Here is a 26,129-nt window from a genome sequence, read left to right as displayed (position 1 = left end):
GGGGCAGAGCATGGACCAGGCTCTGCTCGGGGGGCCCAGCAATGGGACACAAGGGATGGGCAGGAACTGATGCCCAGGAAGTTCCACCTGGACATGAGGAAGAATTTCTTCCCTGTGCAGTGACCGAGCACTGAGAAGAAACCAGAGAGGGTGTGGAGTCTCCTCACTGGGGATGTTCCTGAACCATCTGGACACAATCCTGTGCCACGTGCTCTGGGATGGCCCTGCTGGAGCAGGAGGTGGGACCAGGTGACCCCTGTGGGCCCTTCCAGCCTGACCCATCCTGGGATTCTGTATCCTGAATTCCTGCTGGCAGGTGCACAGAGGGATCTAAGAGCAGATCCCACAGGGCCTGGCATCAGCAGCTGGAGTCCATCCTGGGCATGAACTGTCGATCCTGCAGGATCTGCCACAAGTTTTAGAGCTACCAACCAGATGAAACGTCACCAGTTTGCCCAATATTTTAAAACCAAAATTCAGTCAATTCTCTAGGAAAGGTGCAGTTGAGGCTGGGAGGAGGGGGTTGGTTGTTTATTGTTGGGTTTTTTTCATTTTGTTTTGAGTCTGGGAGGGACAGAATAATATTGACTTTAAAAACCCACAGATTAAAACGAGGATTCCAGAGCCAATATTTCCCTGTAAACTTCAGCTTTCCACTGGCTCTTGCAGTCCTCTTGCATTTGCTCAGGCCAATCCCCACATTAGTTCAAACGGACAAACCCAACTCGAATTAATTTCTCATGTCCCAGCTGTGCAACACGAATTAAAGGAAGAGTTCAAGAGTTCACTCACATTTAGGCAGACACCATCCTCAAGAAAGCTACATTAAAAGTGCCTATAAAAGCACTGCCTTAATTTGCACTACTTCATTTAACAGAGAATAGCCACTTATATTTGACCATAAGCACGGTGCCAAGAGTCTGCCACTCAATGGGATGCATTAATTCAGAACAATCAGTTAACATCCATCCTCACCGTGTGGAGACATTAGTGAGAGCATTAAGAGGACATTTTCCTTTGCCAACCACAGGGCATTGATAGTTCCCCAGACAAACATTACTTGGCAAGTAAAGGGGCAATTTAACCTCCTACATTATCTTTACTGGGGAAAGATACCACTGATTTTGCCCTATTGATCCTCTGAATTGAAACAAGTTACATTACTTTCAGTAAAGGAAAGAAAAGCACTACTCATTCCAATAGCTTGAACTTCCACTGGTATTTCTGACAGCACTTGATGAAGTCAGACAAAAAGATAATAGAAACAGTCCATCATTTTCCATGGTATACCTAAAACTACACAAACATCAAATTAAGATGTCAGTCTCAAATTAAGATGTCAGTCTCAGGAGCAGACCTTGCATCTGCTGCTTTCTTTCAAGTGTTTCCACAAACACTGCAAAATGTTAATTTATCACTGATGCAACTTCAGGGACACGGCCACATGCACCAGCAGGAGAATTACCTTCACACTGTGAAATGATTTGATGATGAAAAGGCATCCAAATCACCAAAGACTAAATTTCACCTGTTTATAATTGGAGTTTCTTTTTCTTTCACTGCCTTTACAATCATTCCTGACATACCCTTCTCTGTGTGGAGCTGGTGCAGTCACCCCCAGGAACCACAGACTTTCATCTACCAAAGGAAAGGCAAAGAGGGAAAAGGAGAACTGGGACCCACAACTGGCAGATCAGGGAAGTATTTGAGATAAAAGCAGAAGAAAAAAAGGGTGTTCTGATCAGGTTTGCATTCAACTTCTTAAAATAAAACATCTTTAGAACAAGACAGCAAGTGGATAAGAACCACTTGTTTACTAGTCATTGTTTTGCTTCACAAACTAAGCCCATCTTCCAAAGAAGAATGTGGAAGGTAATTTATCAGAAAACACATGCTGGAAAGCACCAGAAAAGCTGCTCCTGCTCCTTAAATGGGCCACCATCAAACCAGGAATTTCATACTCCAAATCATGATCTGCATAATCTCTTGCAGAAAAAGAGGAATAGTTCTTAGGTTTTTAGATTTTGGTGGGTTTTTTTGGAACCAAATTAGGACCCTTGCTTCTCCATCCTGTTTCCACAAGGCAAAAATCAGGATACCTTAGGAGAAAAAGAAAATGTAATTGCACCATGTGAGTTGCCAAACCTCCTTGTAACTCATCCAGAACAGTGCTGAGCACCCTGGTCCTGCAACGTGCCCAAATGACAAGCCCTGCTCACCTTTCTCCAACCCAACCTCTTTGCTTCAATTCCAGAGGTAACCCCATAAATATCCCTGTTGCCTTGGACTCAAATCCCACTAACAGGGGGGATCCAAAGGGGACTTGCCCACAGACCCCGTGGCAGTAACCAGATGGAGCTGCATTAGGCTTGAATAACATTTACTGCTTATTCTTCCCCTTGTCAGCTCAAGGATAAAGCTCAAACTTTCTAAGCAATGTTCTGGATCCTTTCCCTGCTGCCTCTGACAAGTTCCAAGCAGTAAGAAATCTTAATATCTGTGAATATGTTCTAACACCTTATTTAACAGTTTGCTAAAACTATGAATTTCCAGTGGGTTTAATATCTTGCAGGTTCAAGCTGGTGCACGAGAAATCTGTTCAGTTTTTCCCTGTCTCGAGGCTTCCAGATTGAAAGGAGCTGCATAGGTGTTAATAAAACACCACAGTTTTATTAATAAAGCTGCTTCAAATTGAGATACAGGCAGACAAGTTTTCCTTCTCCTCACCCCCTCCCCCAGCCTTACATCATTCTTCTTTCCAGTTTTCACAGCTCATGCTCCAAAATCCTCATATTAACTTCCTGGCACGCTTATTCAAGCACCAATCTCTCCAACCATATGGTTCTAGTCCTGCAGATTGTCTCTCCCCCACTTTACCTCTCCTCCTACAGGGTTTCACAGCAACAGTGCTATGCAGAACTTGTAAAAAGTATATGTCATTTGGAACGTTCCACACCAATCTTCTCAATGAAGTTTCCACAGAAGTCAGTTTAATTAAAACCAGGAATAGAAAACCATGAAAGCTTCATCTCTTTTCAGCCACTGACAATCGAAAGTTTCTGCTGAAGTGGACAAGTCCTAAACTTTACACAGAAGTTTTTCCAAACTTCTAAGCATGAAGCAGAGGTTTTTCCCATCTAGTACTAAAACAAATATATGCAATAAGATTAAATTATATGCTTCCTGAGGAACAGTCCATAGCACAAAACTCTTGGATTTTCCCACTTCAATCTTTCATATGGCCACTGTCCAACATGTAACTTCTCACCCCATACTCAAATACATAAAGATTAACATCCTCCTCATTTCAGGTGGAAGTTTAATATTGCCAGTAAAGCATTAATCAAAGTAAGAAGCAGGCAGTCTAGAAACCTAAGAAACTTTTATTCCTTGAGTTCTTTAATTAATCCAGAAATATTTGAGCACTGCTCATGTTACTCCACTTAAATATTTCCTAGGAATATGCAACAGGCTACAAAGCTGTGGCAGTATCAGCTCCCTCCTGTCACAAGCTGAAGACTAAACCCTTACAAATTCCTACCAGGGATTGGCCAGAGTGCCCTATTTCTGTGTTGGAGGACACCTCTAACACCACATTCCTTCCCTCTGATGTCATTAAGACATTTTGGGCCAGTCAGACCCATCGAGCAAAGAAACTGGACACGCACAGATCCAGTTTCTGTCCTCACAAAGGTTCATCCTAAAGAGGGAGCAATTCCACTGATGCAGTTACAGCAGCCACATCATTCACCAGAGACCCAATCAGTATTAATTCTGACTTCCCAAACTTCACTAGGCTCAGGACTTACCTGAATTTGGTTCAGATCAGTGTTAAACTGTGTCCAGAACACAGGCACCCACACAAACTGTATCTACTGTATGTTAAAGTGATCCTTGTATTACTGAGATCAACAACACCAATGCAGTTGCTTCCAGAAGCACAACTGCTGATTCTCTCCTTCCATCCACCTGGAGATTGATTGGAGAGCTGCAAAAAACCAACTGATGCTGCCCCATCAGTGAGGGTACTGAGGACAGGCTGGATCCCTGTCCCACAGGGCCCCAGCACAGGCAGGAAAGGGCCCTGCAGGAGCAGTTGGAAGGAGGAGGGTCTGGGCTGAGCTCAGCTTATCTTCAGCTCTCCAAACTGCTCTGTTGCCAGATGTCTGGGCAGAAGTTTGTCCACCTTTTGCAAAGGTGGTGAAAGCCATCATTTAAAACTTTCTTCTACATATTTGATCCCAGGAAATCTGGCCCCATCACGAGGATTATGACAGAATCCCTCCCAGGCAGGACTGCAGGGACACACCAGGGGCTGGACAACCTGGTGTGTGCCATGACTGAACCCTTGGAGGATGATGGCTGATCTCCATGTCCTCAGGAAACACCCATGGACAAACACCAGCCATGGCAGAACTGCACTTTTGGGCTTCAGCTGCTCAAGCCCCACTAACCCTCACGTGGGGTGCTCAGATCCCTTTTCCTGGATCCAGCCCAAATTCCCAAGGAGGACCCTCTCTAACAGACAGATGAGGCTGATCATTCCTTGCATAACAAGGAGGTGCCTCCAGCAGATGGGGTTCCAGCCAACCCCAGCACAGGCTGTGGATTTAATTAGAAGTGTTGTTAAACACATAGGGCTGCGGGAACAGCTCTGTGCCTCATCCCCCAAGTGCAAAGTGGAAGGTGCCCCATGGGACAGGATTCTGCAAAAATCTATTACAGCACTTCCTTCTCCAGACAGAGGTACAAGAAGCAGATTGCTAGGTATAAAAAAAATCCCACTTTACCCCTCTGTCCTTCCTTATTCTCTGACAAACAGATCAAGGAGTCTCTGCAGACCTGCGTTTTTAGGAACAGACATTTAGCTCTTTGCACAGCTCCATAAAAGTCAATGGATCCTCCCAAATGAGTCGTTTTAATAGCCTGCAATAACTTGATAGTAATGCAAACTTGTGGAGCACATTCCCAGAACTCCATGTGCAGGAAATACCTTCATAAAATCCTGGCAGTAATGTAATAAATCAGGCTGCCTGTTAATAATGTCCAATTTTGAGAGTTCTGCACATTAGTCTTAGTGTTCAGATTGTTTCTCTGGGTTGTAAACATCCAGTGTGTCTAGTCAGTGACAGTATATGCTTTAGAGAGATAAATATTTTGTAAGGCTTCTCTAACCAACAACAAATTGCCAGGACTGTTTGTTTTAAGCACTTCTGTCAGGCAGCAGCACTAATCTATGTATATTGATGCAGCAGCACATGTTGTCCTGGACTTTTCTAATTTTAATAACTCTGCTTTCTGTAAAGAGAGAAACTTTTGTCCTCTTCCAGAATACAGGTCACCTTAATTTTCAAATTATTTCAGCATTTCCTATTCTGCTTTTATAGACCTGTGAGGCTTGGGAAGGCTCCTGCTACATCTGTGAGAGCCAAAGTTGTTTTACAGCCCCAATTCTTGCAATTCCACCATGAAATGAAGAGAAAGACAAGCTGAAGAAACGTGTTAAAAATAGCTAGGGAGCAGAAATAGTTTCAGTGCTAAAGAGAAGGGCAGAAAGCATCACAGCTGTTGCACTTGTTTTGTTTTATAAAGAAATATATATACTAACAACTGCACATTCAAATTTTTAACCGTAATTCATTCCTTATTTCAACCTGGATTTATATGGGATCATGGCACAGACCTCTTATATGAAAAGTCTTCCAGAATATATCAAAAGCCTTCCAGAATAAAGATATTTTAAGAGTTATTAGCAAGATAGATAAACATTGCTTCAGCACTGATTAGTTTGTGACAAGAGGGAAGAGCACGAGAGCACAAACTACTGTAGATGGCTCCACAACTATTTTTAAACCTCAAAAATTTAAAAGATGCTGCCCATCCTTGCAGTGGGATTTCTTCTGGCAGATTGTTCAGTAACTCAGTGCACACACAGAGCTTTGAGCCACCTTGTACCACGTCAGCTCAAACACCATAGCAAACAGAACAGAGATCACATTCTGATAAACTGGTTATACTGATGGGTTTAAAAGTTATGGTCTCTGAGAAATGGGGATACAATGGAAATACTTGCATGCAAGCTTGGGAGAAAAAAATACTGTCCCATTGGTCTTGTCTTAAGGAATGCTCAGAAAGGTGCTCTCTCCCACCTGGAAAGCAGCAACACATAAGTCACCACAGCCAAACTCTATAAAGACACCTATTTTCCAAGCAAGTCAGAGAGAATGTTTCTGGAAGCCAGTATTTTCTAGTCAGTTGAGAATTGTGCAGAGCCAAACCAGACTCTACACGGCTTGGTATAGCTGTGAACATGAACAAGTCCTTAACAGAGACATCTCTGCTGGCCACCAGCCCATCTCAGCTGGTTCTGAGGCCCTTCTGTTGGATCAGCACTATTTTGCTCTCAGCTGCAGACACAGCTCAGGGCAGTTGCTGCTCCTCCAGGAGATTGTTTCCCTCTGACAGCAACAGAACCTCATCACTTAATGCAACGAGACACTCGGGGTGTGCTGCTGGCATTCCAGAAACTTGGAGCTGACAGCCAAGCCCACGGCATCTTGCTCCAGCAGTGCCCCATACATCAAGAGGCAGGGACAGGACAAATGCCTGCAAACTCCACAGGGTCTTCCAAGGGGAATGGCACCATCTTCAAATGCCCTGCACACAGAACAGCCAGCACCCTCCTGGTGCCACAGCACCATCCCAGCAGTGCTGCCTGCATCCTGAGGAACGGGCTTTGGGAATGTCACCTGCCATCCCTTGGAAGCTCCAGCGCTTCCTCCTGCCCACACCTCAACAGCAGCAGCAGAGGGTTCCCTCAGAGCAGTTTCTGTGCTCCACAGTCTTGCTCCAGCTGACAGGTGGCTTCCAGCAAAGCTGGGTTTAGGTGTGGACACAGGAATAAAACTAAGCCTTAACAACAGGGAGTTCAGTAAAAGTGTGGGACTGGAACCAGCACACACCAGTGGGACCCTCCCAGCCCATGAGGGAGGTGGGCTGGTGGCATCTCAATGAAGACTATCACGTGCATTTTTCCTTGTAAAGTTCTTCAGGCTCACCAGTGTCATAAAGAGCATCTGTTTCACAGATTTGTTCCTCTTTTGATTTTTAATTGTTATTTGTGCACTTTGTTGAGTCAGTCCAACCTAAAATGGAAGCTCAAGCATGTTAACAAGCAGTGTACATCCACCCACCCTAAAAATGGAAAGACAAGAACTACTTTTTTCATTAAGGAAACATCTCCATAACTTACTCCCTCTCAGAAAGGTCACATCTGTACCACAGAGAGAGACATGATTTGCAAATCATAAGCTTAAAAAAAAAAAAAGCCTTTTTAGATCCAGAAGCCACAAAACAAAGCCCCTGCTTCATATATAGATATAAAGCACTCAATCAGCTGAGATGTGACTGCAAAAGCACAAGTGTCTTCTTTCCCAAAACATAGGTCCAGTGGCTGCTGGTCACTGACAGAAGCACTTCTCACAAAGCAAAGCTGATTTTTTCTGTTTTAAAGAACTCTGGAAGGTTGTGCTTTTCCACTGTCAGCAGTTTTCCAGCACACAACCTCCTCTGTGTCACTGCTAATGACATAACACACAGAGACCATTGGCTGAGAGAATTATTTTTCTCCCTATAAGGATGGAAAGAATCAGAAAGAGTGAGCTTTCTCCTGAATATATTTGGCTCTGCAGAAGACACATGTGATACAAATGTTGCTATGGAAACTATTCTATTAAATAATATTAAATTAAATTTACATATTTAAAGTGCGCAGAAAGAGTTCAGGTACAAAACTAATTAGCCTAATTTCAATCTTGAAATTACAAAGTAGGGCCTGCCAGAATTGTCATGGTTCTTTTAAAAGAGCTTTGGATTTGAACAAGCTGCTTCTCGGCACCCCTTCCTTTCCAAATGAAGCACCTGCACCCCAGTTATTCAGAAAAGTCGTTTTCTTGAGATAATTTCCAGACACAAGCTCTGCTCCCAGTTCCCTTGGTGATGGAATTACACAGTATTACAGAGACTAACTCAGAGCTGGATTCAGTCTGAACAGACAATGCACTGATTACAGCTCTGCCACCACAAAATGGGAATGTATTTTAACAACTCCCACTTACACCTCACCACACATGGTGTACTGAAATCCTTCTCAATTAAACACAAGTCCTGCATGAGGCTGGAGCAGATTGTTCTTCCTAATGTTTTCAAAGCACGGGGAAGTTTTTTGAAAGTTAGTATTTTAATGTCTGAACTATTTTTCTTGGGTTAATCACAACTCCCCATTTCTAACTGGGCACTGTAAATCAGGGCACTGGGCTTTTAAGCAGCTCACAGAAAATGTTATAGGAAGAAATCTGCACCCACATTTCAACTGTCTGTTCTTGAGTCATGGGCCAACACCCCAGGCTGGAAACTACCAGGAGAGAAAAGCATTATCCAACAATGTATTTCCAAAGAAATGGAGCAGGATTTGAGCAGGTCACCGCTCCCTCATAGCACAGGCATCCCATACCAGATCTAAAGCAGTGACAGCACCAACCACCTGCCCTCCTAAGGTCCTCCACAGCACGGGAAAGCTGTCAGGGCACAACACCCAGAGCCAAGGGCAGCAGCTCAGGGCTCTTCATTTTAACACACCCACAGTCAAAGGAACTCTCCAGGATTTCTCTTGGACTCCTTCACAAAAATCACTTTTCATCACGCCTTTTGCACTTTCCAGCCACTGATAATGACACAGACCTTTGGAATTAGAAGGAAGGAGATGAAATAAAGAAATTGTCTTTTCAAAGAAAACATTTAACATTTGTTCCATTTCTGTGCACTCTCTGTCATTATCCATTTCTCCCCTATTTTTGTGTTCAGCTGTCACATGCACATCTACTGAGAGGGCATTGAACCACCTCCACCCTCAGAGTGGTCTGAAAAGCCTTAGAAAAGGAAAGGCACAGACATTAACAGAATTTACAACTGTCTCTGAGTTTGATGCACCTTATTCACATGTCCACTGAGTTTCTCTGTTACAGTATGGAAAGATGTATCATAGTTTAATCTTACTCATCGTTTATGCTGGAGCAAACTGAACACTGATATATATCCAGTAATGAAAAGGTAATCATGATACACTAATTCTGCCAAATTTACTACAAGTCCTCTCCTAATGACTTGTCCTCCATCTGCCATAGAATCACACAGTTCCTAGAGAATGAACTGTGCCTGCAAGTCCACGTATGAGAAAACCAGCCTGATGGGATACTTTTAAATGCCTTCCTGTTTCAAAAAAAAGCCAGGGAGACACAAGTTAGCAAAACTGCAGAGAAGTCACTGACCGTGGATACAGCAGGAGAATGGAACTGTAATTGCAATGAGCCAGCAAAAGCTTTCAGAGGATGACACACTTCTCCATAACAAACCCTGATGCAAAACTCACACTACTGACAATTCAGAATTGCCAACCCATCAGTTCTCAGCAAACACAAGAAATAAATTCCTTTCCAGTTCTCAGAGGCAGATATACTAACTAAAAGATTTTTGCATACACAAAACCTCCCTCCAGGTGCATCCTCTTAAGCCCCTCTGGCTCCCGAAGGGAGACAGGAGGTGTGGAGCCAGTCCCATCACCTGAGCGGCTCCGGTAGCTCGCTCAGGGAGCAGCAGCTCATGGACCGGAGGAACAGAGCAGGATATCAGAGCACATCCCATCCCAGATACAGTGGGGAACTGCCCTGCCACTACCTACAACCCAAACTAGGGACACGCCGTGAAAATCAAAGAACAACCTTCAAAATAAGTTTAAAATTAAATACGGAGCTAAAGCGGGCTTTGTGGATTTCCATTTTGCGCAACTCGAACGAACTTAAAAGCCTTGAAGACATCGCAAGGTCTTCACCTGCCTCACGCAAGACCTTAAAGCCCTAATCTGCAGCAGGAGCAGCAGCACCTGAGCAGCTCTGAGCCCTCACCCCTGCCCAGAGCTGCCTCGCAGCCTCAGTCCCGGCGGCACAGCCACCCCAGCCCCGTGTGCCCCCCGGGCACCCCCAGCCCCGCACGGCCCCCGCAGCCCGGGGCGCTCGGAGCGAAGGGAGCGCCGGGAGGCGGAGGCAGCGCAGCCCAGCCTTGCGGGCAGGCAGCATCCCCGACTCCCGACGGGAGAGACGGGGAACAAATATATATATCTACATATAAATAATCTACATTATATATTATGATACATTTAGGTGCCTTTATTCTCCCCCCGCACCCACCCCGATCTTTTTGTTTCCTCTCTCCGCGCTGAGCTCAGTTTGCAAAAGGAGGACAAAGGAGTGGCAGGGGAGGAAAAAAAAAAAAATAATAAATAAAATAAAAGAACCACACGCAAAGCCCCGAGGCAGGTGGCGGCACTCACCCCGAGCCGCCGGCTCCGGATGCGGACATAGCCCTGCTTCACGATGTCGTTGAAATTGGAGGCCATCCTTCCCCGGGACAGCGGCGGCCGCGCCGCTCAGCCCCTCAGCCCGCCCGCATGGCGAGAGCAGCCGCCGGAGCCGCGCCCCGCACCGCCCCCCGAGCACCGCACCGCCTCCCGGAGAGCTTCGCACCGCCCCCGGGCAGACCCGCACCAGCCCCGGAGTGACCCGCACCAGCCCGCACCCCTTCCTAAAGAACCCCGCAGCGGCCCTGGAGCGACCCGCCCCGCACCGCCCCGCACCGCCCCGCACCGCCCCGCACCGCCCCTCGGAGGGCTCCGCACCGCTCCGCACCGCTCCACCCCGCACCACCCCCGGAGCGACCGCACCGCTTCACACCGCTCAGCGGAGCGCCCCGCACCGCCCCTGGAGTGCCCCGCACTGCTCCACCCCGGAGCGCTCCGCTCCGCCCCGCCCGTCCCCTCGGAGCGCACCGCACCGCACCGCACCAGCGCTGAGCACACCCCGCATCCACCCCGCACCGCCCGGGAGCGCCCCGGGCTGTGGGAAGCGCTGTGGCAGCGCCCGCCCGCCCTCCTGCACCCACACCCCACTGCCCAGGGATGTCCCCTCCAGCTGCAGGTGGCTCAGCACAGAATAACCCGACCTGCCCCACCGTGACTCAGACCCCTGGTTTTCCCTAGGAAAGCGGGTTTCCCAGAAAGTCTTTCAGGTGCTTGAAATTCTGCCAAGACTCTCCAGAATCCACTCCTGAAGACAGGCAACCTGAGCTGCTGCCCCGTGGCCGTGCCTCGTGTCATGGGAATGTCACACCAGCCTGTTTTCTAGGCAATGTGCAGTTGCAGTGAGGGCTGCCTTTGGCTGGCACTGGGCCCTGGGGTTGCCTTCGGCAGCTCCCAAGTTCTCCTTTTCCAGGAACGTGCAAATATTGCCAAGTACACCAGCAACCCAGCAGAGAGGGGCTCTGGTGACTCTACATGGGTTACCTGTTAGTGGCATGCTATAAATACTATGTCCTGGAAAGAGGGACTGCTCATCTCTTCATAACATCTTTTAATAGCATCACAAATATAGGCCCTCCGAGGAGGTCAGCTAGATAGATGACTTTGACTTTGGGAATTATCCTGCCATGGAAATTATAAACAGGGCAGTGGGGAGGAAAGCAGAGCAGAAAAGCACCACGGAGCACACAAGGAGCACAGGGCCACGGGGAAGTGATGCCCATGTTTATTTAGTTGTTGAGTGACCACAAGAGTCACCTCTGATAAAACTGGCCCCTTCCTGGTTTAAATATGTAGTTCCTCCGATTTAGGAGCAGCCAGAAATAATGGTGGTTGCTGTGCTGCAGTAACAGTGTGCTGCTCTCAGTTCTTGCTTGAAGAGGTGATTATTTTGCAAGGCTTTGCAAAATATTAATTGATAGAGTGGATTACGGAGTGTAGGACTCTCCAGCTGAAGGGCTAATTCACTCAGGATAAAGGAGACCAGCCTGCAGTCCTTACTTTGGTATTTTACACTTCCTGTTCCTTTTCACTGAGCTGTTGTACAGAATGCATAAAATGGAACAGTTTCAGCCATGTGGAACCTTCCACACCCATGAACGAAAATACACCAGAAATGAGAATATTCTGAGGCAAGTCTGTCTGTTGGGTAATATGATCTTAAGGCCACCAAGGTGATGAGAGGGATGGAGCAGCTCTGCTGGGAGGAAAGGCTGAGACAATTGGGATTGATCAGCCTGGAGAAAGAAGTTTCAGAGTGACCTAAGTGTGGCCTTCCAGGACCTGAAGGAGCTACAACAAAGATGGAGAGGGCCTATTTCCAAGGGCCTGGAGGGACAGGACAAGAGGGAATGGCTTCAAACTGACAGAGAATTGGGTTAGATTGGATATTAGGAAGAAATTGTTCCCTGTGAGGGTGGTGAGGCCCTGGCACAGGTTGCCCAGAGAAGCTGTGGCTGCCCCATCCCTGGAAGTGTCCCAGGCCAGGTTGGACGGGGCTTGGAGCAACCTGGGCTAGTGGAAGGTGTCCCTGTATGAGATGATCTTTAAGGTCTCTTCCAACCCAAGCATTCCATGATTCTATGAAATCAACATACAAGTTGCACAGGACAAAACCCCCAATAACAAAAATGTACCTTTGTTGAATATATTGTAGAGCCCCAAGAACAGTGGCAGTGCCAGTTCCACGGTGCCACGTGTTAGTTTTCATTGCTGGTCCAAAGCTAGAAAAGTTCAGCCCCCCAGCCTGCTTCATCTCTTATGGAAGTGTGTGTTCAGTGCAGAGACGTGTTTCACTGTCTTAAGCACCATAAAACTACTAATGCTGGAAGCATCAAGTATGTTCTAAACTCAGGATTATTAAAAATAAAAAAAACAGAGAGGCTTATTTTGGTTTCAAAGACATTTGTAGCAGGAAAGAAATTACAGAGCCACTTTAGATGTCTTTTCAACAAGTTTAGACGGTTCTTCTAATCCCTTCCAGTACCTAAACACACGCTGCTGGTTTCATTAGTCACTGGCATATTCCTGCAGGTAAACACATTCCTAAGAGCTTTGCTAAGTAAAGGTGGATTTAAGCCTGTGCTTATTCTTTGATGAATTAGGATATTAGTGTCCACTTACATTTTCACTTTGAACAACATAAATCCCTTACAAATGCTGTGGTTCAAAGACAAAATGCATTTTAATTCCCACGTGTGCAATATGTTCCAAGAATGTGCCAGAAAATCTCATTGTTCAGGTTTTCAACTCAATGCTATCGCCAGAAAAAAACTTGTTTACCACTTTTTTAATATGCTAATGTGTTGCTCTGGTTGTTTTGACAGAGTCCTTCTTTCAGCTCATTTCTATTGACCATTAGCCCTCACTACCAGGATATGCTTTATTATATCCATGTTTATCTAGATTCAAAATTGTCTGCAACCTTTTTTATAAGCTTTCATTGAAATTCTTTTCCTTTTTAATGACAATGGTATTGTAATTATTTCTTAGGAAGATAAGAGTCAAAGGTCACTTTGAAGTACCAGCCTGCTGTTAATAATTTAAGTGGATTATTGTTATATTCTAATCTCATAATAACTATCATTGTGCTGCCCTACAACGAGCTCGTTTGCTTTTAGCCCTGTGCAAGCAGAAATCACTGTTGCAGATTTTAACTGGAAATGAAAGGAGAGCTCAGATTTTCCCAAAATGCCATCCTGACATTTTAAAAACAAGTTACATTCACCTTATTATATCTGCAGCACATCATCCCCTGTGTCCGTGGTATTATTTATCACAGTCCACGGGTGGAATTTGACAAACATCCCTGAGACTTCCCCAGTTAAAGGATAAGAAACTGCTGAGGCCATTTTGAGGAAGCAATATTTTCTGTGGAAGTTATTTCCTTGAACAGATGGAGCTGGGACTAGTCAAGCATTTCCTGACAAAAAAAAAAAAAAAGTTTCTTATTTGATCACCCTGAAATGATTTGCTGGAAATCTATAACACACGTCAATACTTTTTTATGAAAAGCTCCCATAATGTTTTGTCTCCATAAGGTCAAGATGCCAACATTTCTCCACTATACTTTGGGTTTTTCAAAGTAGTTTAGAGCTGATAACATCACCAGGAATTGTCCTGACCTTTTCAAGTGCTTTGAGGTTACTGGAATGCAATATTTCAAACACAGTATCGCCATGAAAAGCTTTTGGGCATTCCTATGTCTAATTTTGTTTTGGTGTGAGATACATTTTTGACATTTCCTTCTGATTTTTGCAATGGGAATTCTGCATTTGGATTAGTTCTAGCTTCAAGGGAATGCAACAGATAAGGAGCAACAGTAAGTGACTGGAATTCTTTTTTTTTTTGAAAATTGAGGATTTGTCCTGTGTTACTGCGACTTGAAAAGTCCTTATTCTCCTTTTTGCAAAGGCAGACCTGCAGTGCTGCTTTGGATCATTTAATTCTGGAAAAAGAAAAAAAACCCCTCACAGTTTATTCTGAATTTATTTCTTTCACAATGCAGAGATTTGATCAGTTTTACCTTATAACTGTGGCTTGTTCTGCCACTGGTGCAAACACAAACCAAACACTGGACACACAGTACAAAAGTGCTCAGAAATTCACCATTTATGTGTCATTGTGCTACTTAATTTTGAGTGAATGAATTCTGCTGAAATGAAGATTTTCTCTGCTGTTACATCTTCTTTTGTATATCTCTGTCTGTACATCATCTAAATCTTTGTTCCTAAGATGCCAGTCAGGCAGCTCATGCAATGTCCAGCTCTCAGGCTGAGGAATAGTGTGTTGGGTCACAGAATTTAGGAAACCTCCATAAAATATGTGCTTTTTGAGGCAACCTCCCTAGTGAAGTGAGGGCAGGGCCCTGGGTTAAAACATCCTCCTCCGCTCCAGGGATTTTTGAATATATTAGTTCTAAAACTGCATTAGTGAAATGCACACATAACTCACTGGCAGAATTACTATGCAGATGTCAGTCAGTGCCAAAACATGAAAATTCATGAGACTGAACAGTTAACTTAAAAAAACCCCTCTCCCATAACAGAATGGAGGCATTGAGCTGCTTGTGCAGTAAACAAGAAAGTGCCTGCCAGCATAAGCCACTGATAATCAATATTTAATGAAAATAAATAATCTATTAACCAGGCTAACATGCCATTTTGCACAGTGCTATCCCAGTATCAGGCACTGAAATTACCTTCCCTCTGCATGATTCATTCAAATCATTCTGCTTCGTGTAGAACAAGGTGGTGAAAGGCAAAGATAGTGGATGGGGGTTGGGCAGCAAATAAAATACATCCTTTTACTGGAAACTCTGGTTCTGATTGTAATATTTTGTCCCTAACAAAATTACTGTCAACACAGTGAATGTTAAGATAGGAATAAATATCTGCTGACTGAGTCTGCAAGACAAGTGAATCCAGGGGAACATGAGCTATTGAAAACCCAACATTCATTTCGCTTGCTTTGTATTTCTGTGACAGTTACAAGCATTTAAGCACTTTTTCAGCCTCACTCTCCCGAAGACACACATCAAGGGACCTTCCTGCGTCTGCACAGCATGGCTGGGGGGATTAAGCAGGACTGAGTGGTGGGTCACAAGGTCACCATCCATCCTCCCTGTTCCTATGGGTGAGTTATCAGAGCCTGCAGTGTCTCTGGGACCAGCAGCTCGCTCTGATCTGTGGCTGTGGCAGAGCTGGAGTGACACAGCCTGGGCTGGTACAGCCTGTACTGATACAACCCTGTGCTGATACAGCCTGTGCTGACACAGCCTGTGCTGGTACAACCCTGTGCTGATACACCCTGTGCTGATACAGCCTGTACTGATACCACCCTGTGCTGATACAGCCTGTGCTGGTACAACCCTGTGCTGATACAGCCTGTGCTGGTACAACTCTGTGCTGGTACAACCCTGTGCTGATACAGCCTGTACTGACATAGGCTGTGCAATTGCAATTTTCCCTGCCTGTCTCTGATATTTCCTGTCTGAGCCAGCACAGGAACATCAATCCCAGAGCGGGTCCCCAGATAAGTGCCTGTGGTCTTCACGAAGCCGTGAGCAGGCAAAGCAGTGGGCTTTGCTCAACTCAGACTTAAGCAAGGGCTGAATTTGGATTGCACATAAAAGACTCAGCCACGTTTGTCTGGGGGGGTTGGGTTTAGCTGTGCTGCTTGAGGAGGTGGATCTCACTCCACAGCACACATGGTTGTCGCTGGGGCTGCTCCAGCTACACCCCACAGCACACGGAATAATTCCTCCAAGAGATCCTCACAAACGTGACCTACCACCACTGATGGCAACATCAGTGTCTCTGGAATGAGGCAGCATTTTCCAAGATGTGAAGATTTCTGCTAAAAGGCATCTCAGGACTCGAGTTGCCAACGCCAGCCTGTGAGATTTAGCAGCCAAAGGTGTAGAAATCATACCATACATTAGTGTTTTGCCAATTGTATGTTCACAAGGCAACTTGGTTGGGAAACTATTAATGGTACCCAGGGAAATATTTAAGCCAGGACCTGTATTTAATGATATCTGACATTTTTAAGGACATTCTGTAGGAATCTAAACCTTCTAGAGAGAGGGTTTGGGGTTACTACCAGCACCGGCTGTGGTGTGCCTTGGCAGTGCTGGAACAGGATACTGGTTGTTATTACAATAGATTTAAATAAAGAATTTACTATTATCACACTACAAGAAAAGCATCAGTTAAGTTTCAGTTGAAACTCAAATGTTAAGAAACTTCTTTGCATTACATCACAATTTTAAATGTGAGAAACTGCTTCTAAATCAGACTTCAATGTATACATTTATAGATACTCCAGTACCCACTGATTCCATTGAAATTTATTTTCTATTGCTTTGTCCTAAATACCCATTCCTGAGCCAATGTCAGGCTAATTTGAAGTCTGTGTTAACAATAATGGCTACAAGGCAAATCCTTATCTCAACTCAGCCCAGCTTTTGGCATTTATTGCTGTGTCTTCTGAAAATTTACGCCTAGAAGTTTTTTTGTTGCTGTTAAATGAGTTAGGAAAAAAGTTTACACTCTAATTATAGTCTTTGCAGATGGCATTTGGAAAAGATATCAAATAGTGTCAGTTTACAATGCAGTTTGTTATTATGTGCTGCCTTATAAACAGTAGATTTGGGGGCTGGATTTTACCATTTCCTTGTGCAGTTTCAAGGCTAAATTTCCACGAGAATTTACCAGAACTGGGCAGCTGAATAAAATGAATGAATATGAAAATAAACAGCACTTCCCACTGCAGCAGGACCTGCAGGTAGGAAAAGCCAAAGCTCTGCCAGTGCCCTGGAGGTGTTGGACAGGGAAGGTGTGAAGGGTGGATTTTGTACTCCATGTCATTCTCCCGATGTACCCTTTGCATGGAGGTGGTTCAGGCAGAGCTGTGCTTTGTAGACCACTAAAAGGCTAAAGCAAGTTATTTCCCTTTAGAAAAAAGAGAAATTACCGGGAAAGAATGATGACTGATCTCAGTCCCTTCCCATCAAAGCATTAGGAAAGATGCCTGGCTAGGTTGTAATTTCTGACTCTCCTTAACTAAAGCTGAGACAAACAACTGCATCAATCACCCTCCTGAACACTGGAAATGTGTGGTTCATACGTGGAAACCTGCAGGTCCCTTTTTTTTTTTGAAAAGGCACCCCAAATTCACAGATGTTCTTTGCTAACTTTGAAGGTGGAAATTGAAAATAACCATTATAAAACAAAAACTAACTCAAATAAGGCAGTCACCAGCAAGTCGTTCTCTTTATGGCATGCGAGCAAACGTGGGATTTTTATTTCAGTATGGAACTAAAAATATGAAGAGTTTCAGGGTGGTAAAGGCAAATGACAGGCTCTCTGCTCAAGAATCATCAGAGCTATTGGAAGGACACTGTAACACCATGTAGTAAAAGCTCTGTGTAAAACAGAGGTTGTGTAAACTCCTGTTAAGTGCCCAGTAATGTCAAGTTCTTTAAACTGAGTCACCTGTGACCTTTCTTTGTGAGATGCTGTTTATTAATTGCATTTGCACTGATGAGGAACTTAAAAGTCTTACTGAAGATGTCGGGGGACTTGTCAGGGTTCAGTCACAGTGCTCCCTCATCTCCTGCTAAACTGAACCAGCAAGTCTGGCATAAAATGGGAAAGGATTCTCAAAGGCTAAAGGATTTCTCAGGGAAATAGCATGAGAATTCACCTCCTCAGGGCTGGGAACATTGTGCTGTTCAATACTTTGAGGAGCAGATTCCAGCATAGGTATAGGTTGTCTAAAACAGGAAAAGTTTGCCAAAGGGTTGATTTCAACTTAATGTCAGGTCACTCAGAAGCAATGCAAAAAGGCCAAGGGTGTTGACTGTGGAATACCTCAGTAAAAGTATTTGTTTACTGTTACCCACAGTTTAACAAGTTTTCTAACAAAGCTACCACAAATTGAACATCTGGCTTTTATTGGATGGAACTTACAGACCTTCCTCATGCAGCTCCTTCCCCCAGGAACTGAGGAGAATGACTTAACTCCCAATTATCCTGCAATTTACACAGAAAATATTGTAAATTGCATCTCTCATGTAAATTATTTCAAGTGAGGATTCATTAACACAGGTGACTTTGCTTGCCAAGGCTCAGCTGGCTCTGGGGACTCATCAGTTGTCCTAAATGGGGGATACACACACTGATCAGCAGGAACAGAGAGGGGGAGAAAAGCACAGGCATAAATATACAAAGAGCACTCATCCATAAACTAAAACAACAAAGACAACCTGAGAAACTTGCACTGCCCAGCATTAACAAGTCCTGTCAGCAGTGCCTCTGCTTCCTCACTGATATTTAAATGTTAGATTAATTCAAATTTCACTTTGCCACTGTTTATGTTCATATCCTTTCAATAAGTAATTTATAACATATTAAAAATGTTAAATTAACATTAATAATGTGAATTTGGGTGGCAAAAAGCACTGAGCTGAAAGGCAAGAAATTGTTATAAAGTGCAGTGCTGCAGAATTCCTAACACGCTGCAAAAGCTGTGTGCTCTGTAACCCATAAAGCATTTGCTGAAACTTCCAGCACTGTGTTAAAACGTCAGAATATCTTTATTATGGGACTCTGCAGGGTTATTTCAGCTAAGTCAGCTCATTCTGAGCCACACTTCCAGCTCCCACCTGTCAGGACAGGAACCTTTGGTGGAGGGAAGGTGAGGAGCAGCAGCCTGGACTGAATCCAACCCACTTCTCTGCAGAACAAGTATCTGAAGGCTGAGGATGAGCATTTCCTCTGTGTACCCTGCGCTGTTTTATAGTTTTGCTCACTCTTTGACACGGGTACAAACCAAAACCACAGCTCATTTTCCTTTAAATAGATTATTCTGATTTTCCCTTTGAATGATTAACTGATGTGAATTGATGACCAGCACAGGTCAGTGGGATGTGGGCAGTTCTCTGCTGTTTGCTACCTCAGCCCATCCTGATGATTATCTGCTCAGCTTTGCATTGATCTTTTTCCATACATTCGAGTAAACAACAGGAAATTGGATAGAAAAATTCCATGTACAGTTTATAAACAAGTTAAACCTGCCATTTGTCTTAAAGTATTGAAATTCAATTTGTGCTCATACAGGGTGAGTCCTAGTGAAATTATACACTCAGGGAGCCTTTGCTCTCAAAACAAACCACAGCTAAAAAAAAGGCAGAAGTAATTTTTTAATTGTAACTAATTTTGCTGTAACAACATTCCTGTTCCTTTAGATTGCCAGAGCTTGAAGCAGGAGTGAAAAACTGGCAGCACTTCTGCTCTTGGCACTGTTGCAGGACTTCTGGGCATCGCTTTCCTGCTTCAGAAATCACCTGTGTGCATTGGGCTTTTCAGAAGAGCTTAAGGAAGCCCAACTCTTAATGAATTTTCAGTGGGGTTTGGATGCCTACCTCTGTCAGAGTCCTTGGAGAGATGCTTTATTGCATTTCGAAGGAGGCTTTGCAACGGGCAGGAGGAGCATCAAAGTTTATCATTTTGCTGTGAACTGTGAAGGTTTCAGGCAGGGGCAGAAGGTGCAATGAAGAGGGCAAAGAGCAAAGCTGCTGCAGAGCTCTGGGGCTCCTGGCAGCAGGGAAAGCAGATGCTTGCCCAGGGGGTTTCAGTGTCCTTAAAGCAGGTGCCACACACCCCTCACCCTTCCCCTGCCTCAACTCAGGTCAGATTAGGGGAAGAATTTGTTTCTTTCCTTCAATTCTTGGTAATTTTTGACCACAAGCACTAAAAAGCTACAGCCCTGACTCATCAGAGCCTTAACTGTTAACCTAAATTAAAGCACTTCCCTAGTGATGTTATAAATTAATGGTCTTACTCATGTAATAATGTTTGTGAAGTGCTCAGGCAATGGCTGTTCCAGCCATTCCTTGAATGATGGGTGAGTAATTCTGAGGCCCCAGTTTTACTCTTTTTCAATAACAGTGGTTATGAGGGGTTTTTTCTGGAGAAACTGGTGTCTGCTCATTGTAACTTTATTATGAGCCTTTGGTTGGAGTCTCAGTAAATCTAAACTGGCAGGATTTCATTGTCTTCAGCTGCTGAATGATGCCAATTTGCACAGTGGACACATCGGTCTATCCTTTGCCTTGGGAATTTTCCCCATGGTCTCCAAACCCCACACATCCTGCAAACTTCAGATGTCACAGAATCATAGAGGCTGGGGTTGGAAGGGACCTTAAAGATCATCTCATTCCAATCCCCTGCCATGGGCAGGGACACCTTCCACTAGCCCAGGTTGCTCCAAGCCCTGTCCAACCTGGCCTTGGACACTTCCAAGGATAGGGCAGCCACAGCTTCTCTGGGCAACCTGTGCCAGAGCCTCTCCTCCTCATAGGGAACAATTTCTTCCTAATATCCAATCTAAACCTCCCCTCTCTCAGTTTGAAGCCATTCCCCCTTGTCCTGTCACTCCAGGTCTTTGTAAATAGTCTCTCTCCATCTTTCCTGTGGCACCTTGAGGTCCCAGAAGGCCACAATTAGGTCACCCCAAATCTTCTCCTCTCCAGGCTGAACAATCCCAACTCTCCAGCCTATGCTCCCAGCAGAGCTGCTCCATCCCTCTGGTCATCCTGGTACCTCCTCTGCACTCGCTCCAACAGCTCCATGTGCTCCCTGTGCTGGGACCCCAGAGCTGGAGGCAGCTCTGCAAGAGGGGTCTCACATGTCAAGTACTTGTCCACAATTAATCCTTTACTGCAGGAGTTCACATAGGATCTAAAACATCCACACAGAAGGAGGGGGCAGCAATAATGACACCCAGGCTGTCAGGGCAACTCATTTGGCCACCAGGAGGTTTTCTGACAGTTTCCTTGTCAAGCAATCCCTTAATCTGGATAGATGCCACCAACTAATACATTTTTTCTGGCAGCTTGTCCCCTCTTTTCTGAACATCCTGCACCTACACATGAGGCCAGTAAGTACATTTGTCACTTGATGAAAATACAGACAATTTATCTCATATAGAACACATGGACCTGTTTGTGTCTCCTGGGGGCAGTTTGTGTCCCAGGGGCACAGCCAGGCTGAACAGATCAAACAGAGCTCTTTAGTTAATTGGAAAACCTACCTGTGAGATTAATGGATCACTGAGATTGATTATTGAAAGAAAACTCTAATTCCCAGCTGCGGTTCAGTTCGGGATAGCAAAAGGAATGCTTATATTTAGTCCTGGAAATAAATAATGGATGAGTGTTACCATGGCAGTTCAGCAGCGTTCAGGTCTGAAGCTGTCACCCCTTCTCAGTCTGCTCAGCCCTTACACTTTGTGACAGTTCATTTCCTCAACATTCAACTTGAACCAAATGTGATTTCCTCTCATGAAAATCAGCACTTTCTATTGCACTGACTTTGGGGAGATTTGCTAAAAAGCATTCCTCTGTAACATTTAGTGTCACCTGGAAGCAACTCACCACATTTTCTTCTTTGTTTCCAACTGGAGAAGGAATGTTTGCCAATAAACAAAGTGTATAGTCGCAAATCTAATTGTGTTTATAAATATGCTTCACAGTTGGATAGTTTCATGAGCAAAACACACAACTACTACTTTTAAAGGTCCAGTTGTGAGATCTGTGCCTTTAAAAATGTAAGCAACTGGTGATTTTGATTAAAAAAGTTCTTCAGGAGCTTTTCTCCAGAAGCTTTTTTTTCCTGTATGTATCCAACTTAAATTAAGGAACTTGACTACACTGCATTGTTAACAGATCCTTGAATACAGTGACAGGATAAAATGAAATATATATCTAGTGGAATCTTTAAGTCCACTTTAGATATGCTCAGGTGATGGTGCCACCTCTCAAAACTACATTACAAATGTGAAAATTTTAAGTTTTTTAAAGCCCCAGCCCCTTGTTTAATATCACTTCTAATTTATTTTTTTTTAATTTTGTAAATTTTAATCTCATGGTAATAACATGATCCTGAATAATGGTTTGATTTGAACCATCTTTTAGTTCCCAGAGTCTGAATCTGTATGACTGGAGTTCTGATTTAGTTCTGCACATTTCTTAATGGACATCTCAGCCCAGACAACCTCAAGAATCCCAGAAAACATTTTGCAACTGAGTCACTGTCATCCCTGGGCAATTTTTTGCTTGTACCTTCATTTCTGGAAGAAAAGCAGAAAACTTATTTATTATATTTATTTATTGACTTCACTTACTGACTTTAAGTCCTTGGAGTTAATGCTGCCAGCTAAGCAGGATGAAAAACTGATCCAGGCTGTACTTAGTAACCTCAGTGAACTTCAGCAGAAACACCACGAGCAACAATAAAATGTGGACTTTCTGGTCTAAAATTCCTAAACTAATCCAAAAGGAAGATTATCCTTTCATTCAACAAGTTGCAGGGGGGAAGATAAGCAATCATGCAAGAAGATTAGAAAGACTCCAAAATATCCTTGTAAAATAAACTATTAAGGCTTTGATCTTCCCTTATCTTCCAGTGGAAGATTCCCCAAACATTACAGAACATAAACAATTGCACTTCAGAACTGAAAGGCACTGTTTTAAATGCCTGTGTGCACTTTAGCCTTTAATAACTGAGCCACTGTAAAGCACAGTCCAGTTCTGAAGAAAGCACAAACCATAGAGTTGCATTCAAACTGCATTTACATTAAAAAAAAATAAATCAATATTAAACAAAAAAAATTGTCTCTGAGAAAGTTTATCAGAAACAAGAGGGATTTTTTTACATTTAACAAATACAAAAACCACATACATTAAATCAGCCCGTGTGAACTTAGCAATATTTCTGAGGATATTTGGCCAAAAAGGTTGCTCAAAACTAATGAACTAGTGCCCAAAATCCAGTGTGATGAAGCTCAAAGGCAGGTCTTGAAACAATGAATAAGATCAAAAGAGGGTTTCAGGTTTATTGAAAAGATCTGCTTAAAGGAAATGGAATGACTGCAAATGGCCACATTGGCAGTGCACTTCTTTTAGAGAAGATTTCAGATGGTTAATGGTAATTACAAATATGTGACAAATTAACTCAAAGCAAGTGAAAATATATATGACAGATAAGAGCAAATATTACACTACTGCTTCCAACTCCTAAGTCTTCCAATGACAAGCATTTTAGAATCAGTCAGAAATTACTTTTTTTAAAAAGAGCTGAGATAAAAGCAGTATTTTGGAAGATGAAGCCACTGGAGCTTCAAAGGAACCATTTGGTTTAATGTCCCCTGGCATTATGGATCTGTTCAATGTTTGTGGCTTTTGGTAAAATTAAGAATTATAAAAAAGCCAAACAATCAAGAAAAAAAAAAATCCTATCTGTGCTTCACATTCCTTCCCTGTAACTCTTGTCATCGTTGCACCTGTCAGGTGTTGGGAAGAGCTGGGAGAAGGTCCATCACCATCTCCAGGGTTCCAGAGACAACAGGATTTGCAGGGGCAGAGCTGTCTGTGGCTCCACGTCCTTTCTTGATAGATAAAACCCACTGCCTTTCCTTTAAACAGTCACCTTATGGCGTTTTTTTATCATTAAAGCTGTGGAATCTTGGCTCTTGTCCTGACCTCGACATGTTAAAACCAGCACAAACTCCAACAAAAGCGGCGCTGCCCCTTTTGTGGTCTGCAAAAAGCACTTCTGGCCTCAGCACAGCACATCATCTAAGAGCAAGAGCCAGAAAGGGGCAACATTTGGGATCTGCCACCACAAACCCACAGAGCAAACAGGCTTCTCGGTGCCCCAGAGCTTGCACAGGGGGAACAGAGCACAAGACAGTTAAAACCACAATTTTCTTAAGCCTCATAATTGCATTGAGCCCCATAATTCCTCTGCCATGCAGGTAAATAGCTGGGGGGGTTGGGGGTTTGATTTTTTTAGTTTGGGGCTTTTTTTTTTTTCTTTTCCATTTACACGTTCTGAAAGGCAGGCAAAATGTTAAATCACTTTTATTTTTTAAGCACAGTTTTACTCTTTTGGCATTCTTTCAACTCTGCAAATGACGTTGGTGAGCAGATAAGGAGCACTGGGATCATGACACCCAGTCCAGACAACAGCTGGTGGAGGCTCTCACCTCTCCCTAACAGCCAGCAGAAGGAAAAGCAGAGCAGCTTTGCAATAGGAAAATGATCCAGTACACCCTGGGAGTTTAATGGGATTTGCATCAAACCTGTAAATCGTTGAATAAAAGAGAAAACTATAAGACAAAGAGCTCCATTTGCCTCCTGGCTGATAACGCTGGAAGTCAGGAAAAGCCCCATTCCCCAGGGGGAATTATCAAGATTCCAGTGATCAACATCCCTAGTACTGAAGAGCAGGTTATGAATGAGGGATCAAGAGGAAAAGATGTGGAGCAATCACAAAGAGGGCCATATTTTATTTAGCTAAAAGGATATTTGCATTTCCCCTATGGGGAAGTAAAAGCTGAGCGTGGCAGACAATTTTTCCTATGTAAATGGAAGTAAACACACATATGCATCAAGTGGATAAATCTGGCCTCTCACACCAGCCCTCTCTTACAATCACTCTTTCAAATGAGGCCATTACTGAATAAAAATGTTTCTTTAGTTTCGCTCCAGTTTTTCACCTGTGCCTACAAAGACCTTCCCAACACCACAGTTGGAGGTGATGCAGAACCAGGAAGGTGCCTCATGGAGCATCTGCTCTTCTGCACCACTGTCAGTCCACACTTTATACTGAAAACATGGGCATCAGTGAGGGTGGGTGATGTGCAATGGGATGATTTAGCCCCAAAAGCTGGATTTTCCACCGGTCTTTTAATACGGCACAATTATGGGCTGTCACAAAGTGATTAATGCCACAAGGTACCCACCATTTCTTTGAGTCACACCAGAGCAGCCCTTTAATTTGAAATCTGCGTGGTCACAAGTGTCACTTGTTCCCACGTGGGGACCATGAAGATGGGTGACATGAAGGGGAGGGGGATTTCATTAAAATTAACAAATTATTGGTGTGGCACAATGGCAGGATGTTAAACAGATGTTACAGTGCAGACAGCTCATGTTTTAAAAAATACTCATTACATTTTACCCTGGAGTAATGACTTATACAATTAGGATGTTTTCTTCATCTAACCTCTCTCCCTGTTTTCAGGTTTTCCAACCATCTTCATTATACCAGAGCACTTTCAATGCAAAATTTATAGCAATAGCCAAATCCCCAAGAATATTTTTTCTGCAGTACTTAAAAAAAAAAAAAAAAGTACTTCAAATCAAGGAATAAAGACAATAGAATTATTTCCCTGTTCAACCTTAAAAATGTTGGAAGGACTAATTTTAAATCTCTCCATGCCAGCCCTCTGATCCATCCCACTGACAACACTGTGGTAAAGCTCCATTTCTGTAATGCTGTGTCTGAGCTACGTTCCTTAAGGACCACTAATGTATATTTTTTAGGGCACTTAAAGAAATTTTTCTCAAGTGAAATCTGTTCTTTCTCATCCCACCAGTCCAGGGCACGTTACAAGGATGGTGCTGCAGGGAACTGGAACTGAATCACAATGGTGTGAAACCACAATCCACTGCCACCTTCCTTTGATGGATATGTTCATGAATATGGACCAGAAACCCAGCACTTGCCTGATAGGTCAAAGATGATCATCATGTGGTTGTCACACCAGCATCCTGTACCAGTTCCTAAGGAGAACTGGTACAGCAGCATCTGCCATCACATCCTGAAGAGTTTCAGAGAATAGAGAGACTGTATAATTAACAAGTCAGCAC

The 26,129-nt window shown here is 43.8% G+C and overlaps 1 protein-coding gene across 3 annotated transcripts in view; it reads right to left on the bottom strand.

Moving 5' to 3' along the window:
* DOK5 (docking protein 5) overlaps positions 1–10,595 on the bottom strand; it is a 41,367-nt gene extending 30,772 nt beyond the window's left edge. For 2 of the 3 annotated variants that reach the window (XM_051803343.1, XM_051803345.1), the window contains exon 1: positions 10,385–10,590. In XM_051803343.1, the coding sequence (XP_051659303.1) occupies positions 10,385–10,450 (66 nt within the window). In that variant the 5' untranslated portion in view covers positions 10,451–10,590. Of the gene's footprint in view, positions 1–10,384 lie in introns of all 3 variants that reach the window. The other variant, XM_051803344.1, reaches the window with a different exon arrangement.
* Between the last annotated feature and the right edge of the window lie 15,534 nt (positions 10,596–26,129).

This window comes from Manacus candei, unplaced genomic scaffold (assembly GCF_025592945.1).
Source record: "Manacus candei isolate 608988 ecotype Guabito, Panama unplaced genomic scaffold, ASM2559294v1 h1tg000057l, whole genome shotgun sequence".
Classification (NCBI taxonomy): domain Eukaryota; kingdom Metazoa; phylum Chordata; class Aves; order Passeriformes; family Pipridae; genus Manacus; species Manacus candei.
Note: the sequence above shows the minus strand (reverse complement) of the source record. Positions and strands in the feature narration are given on the sequence as shown.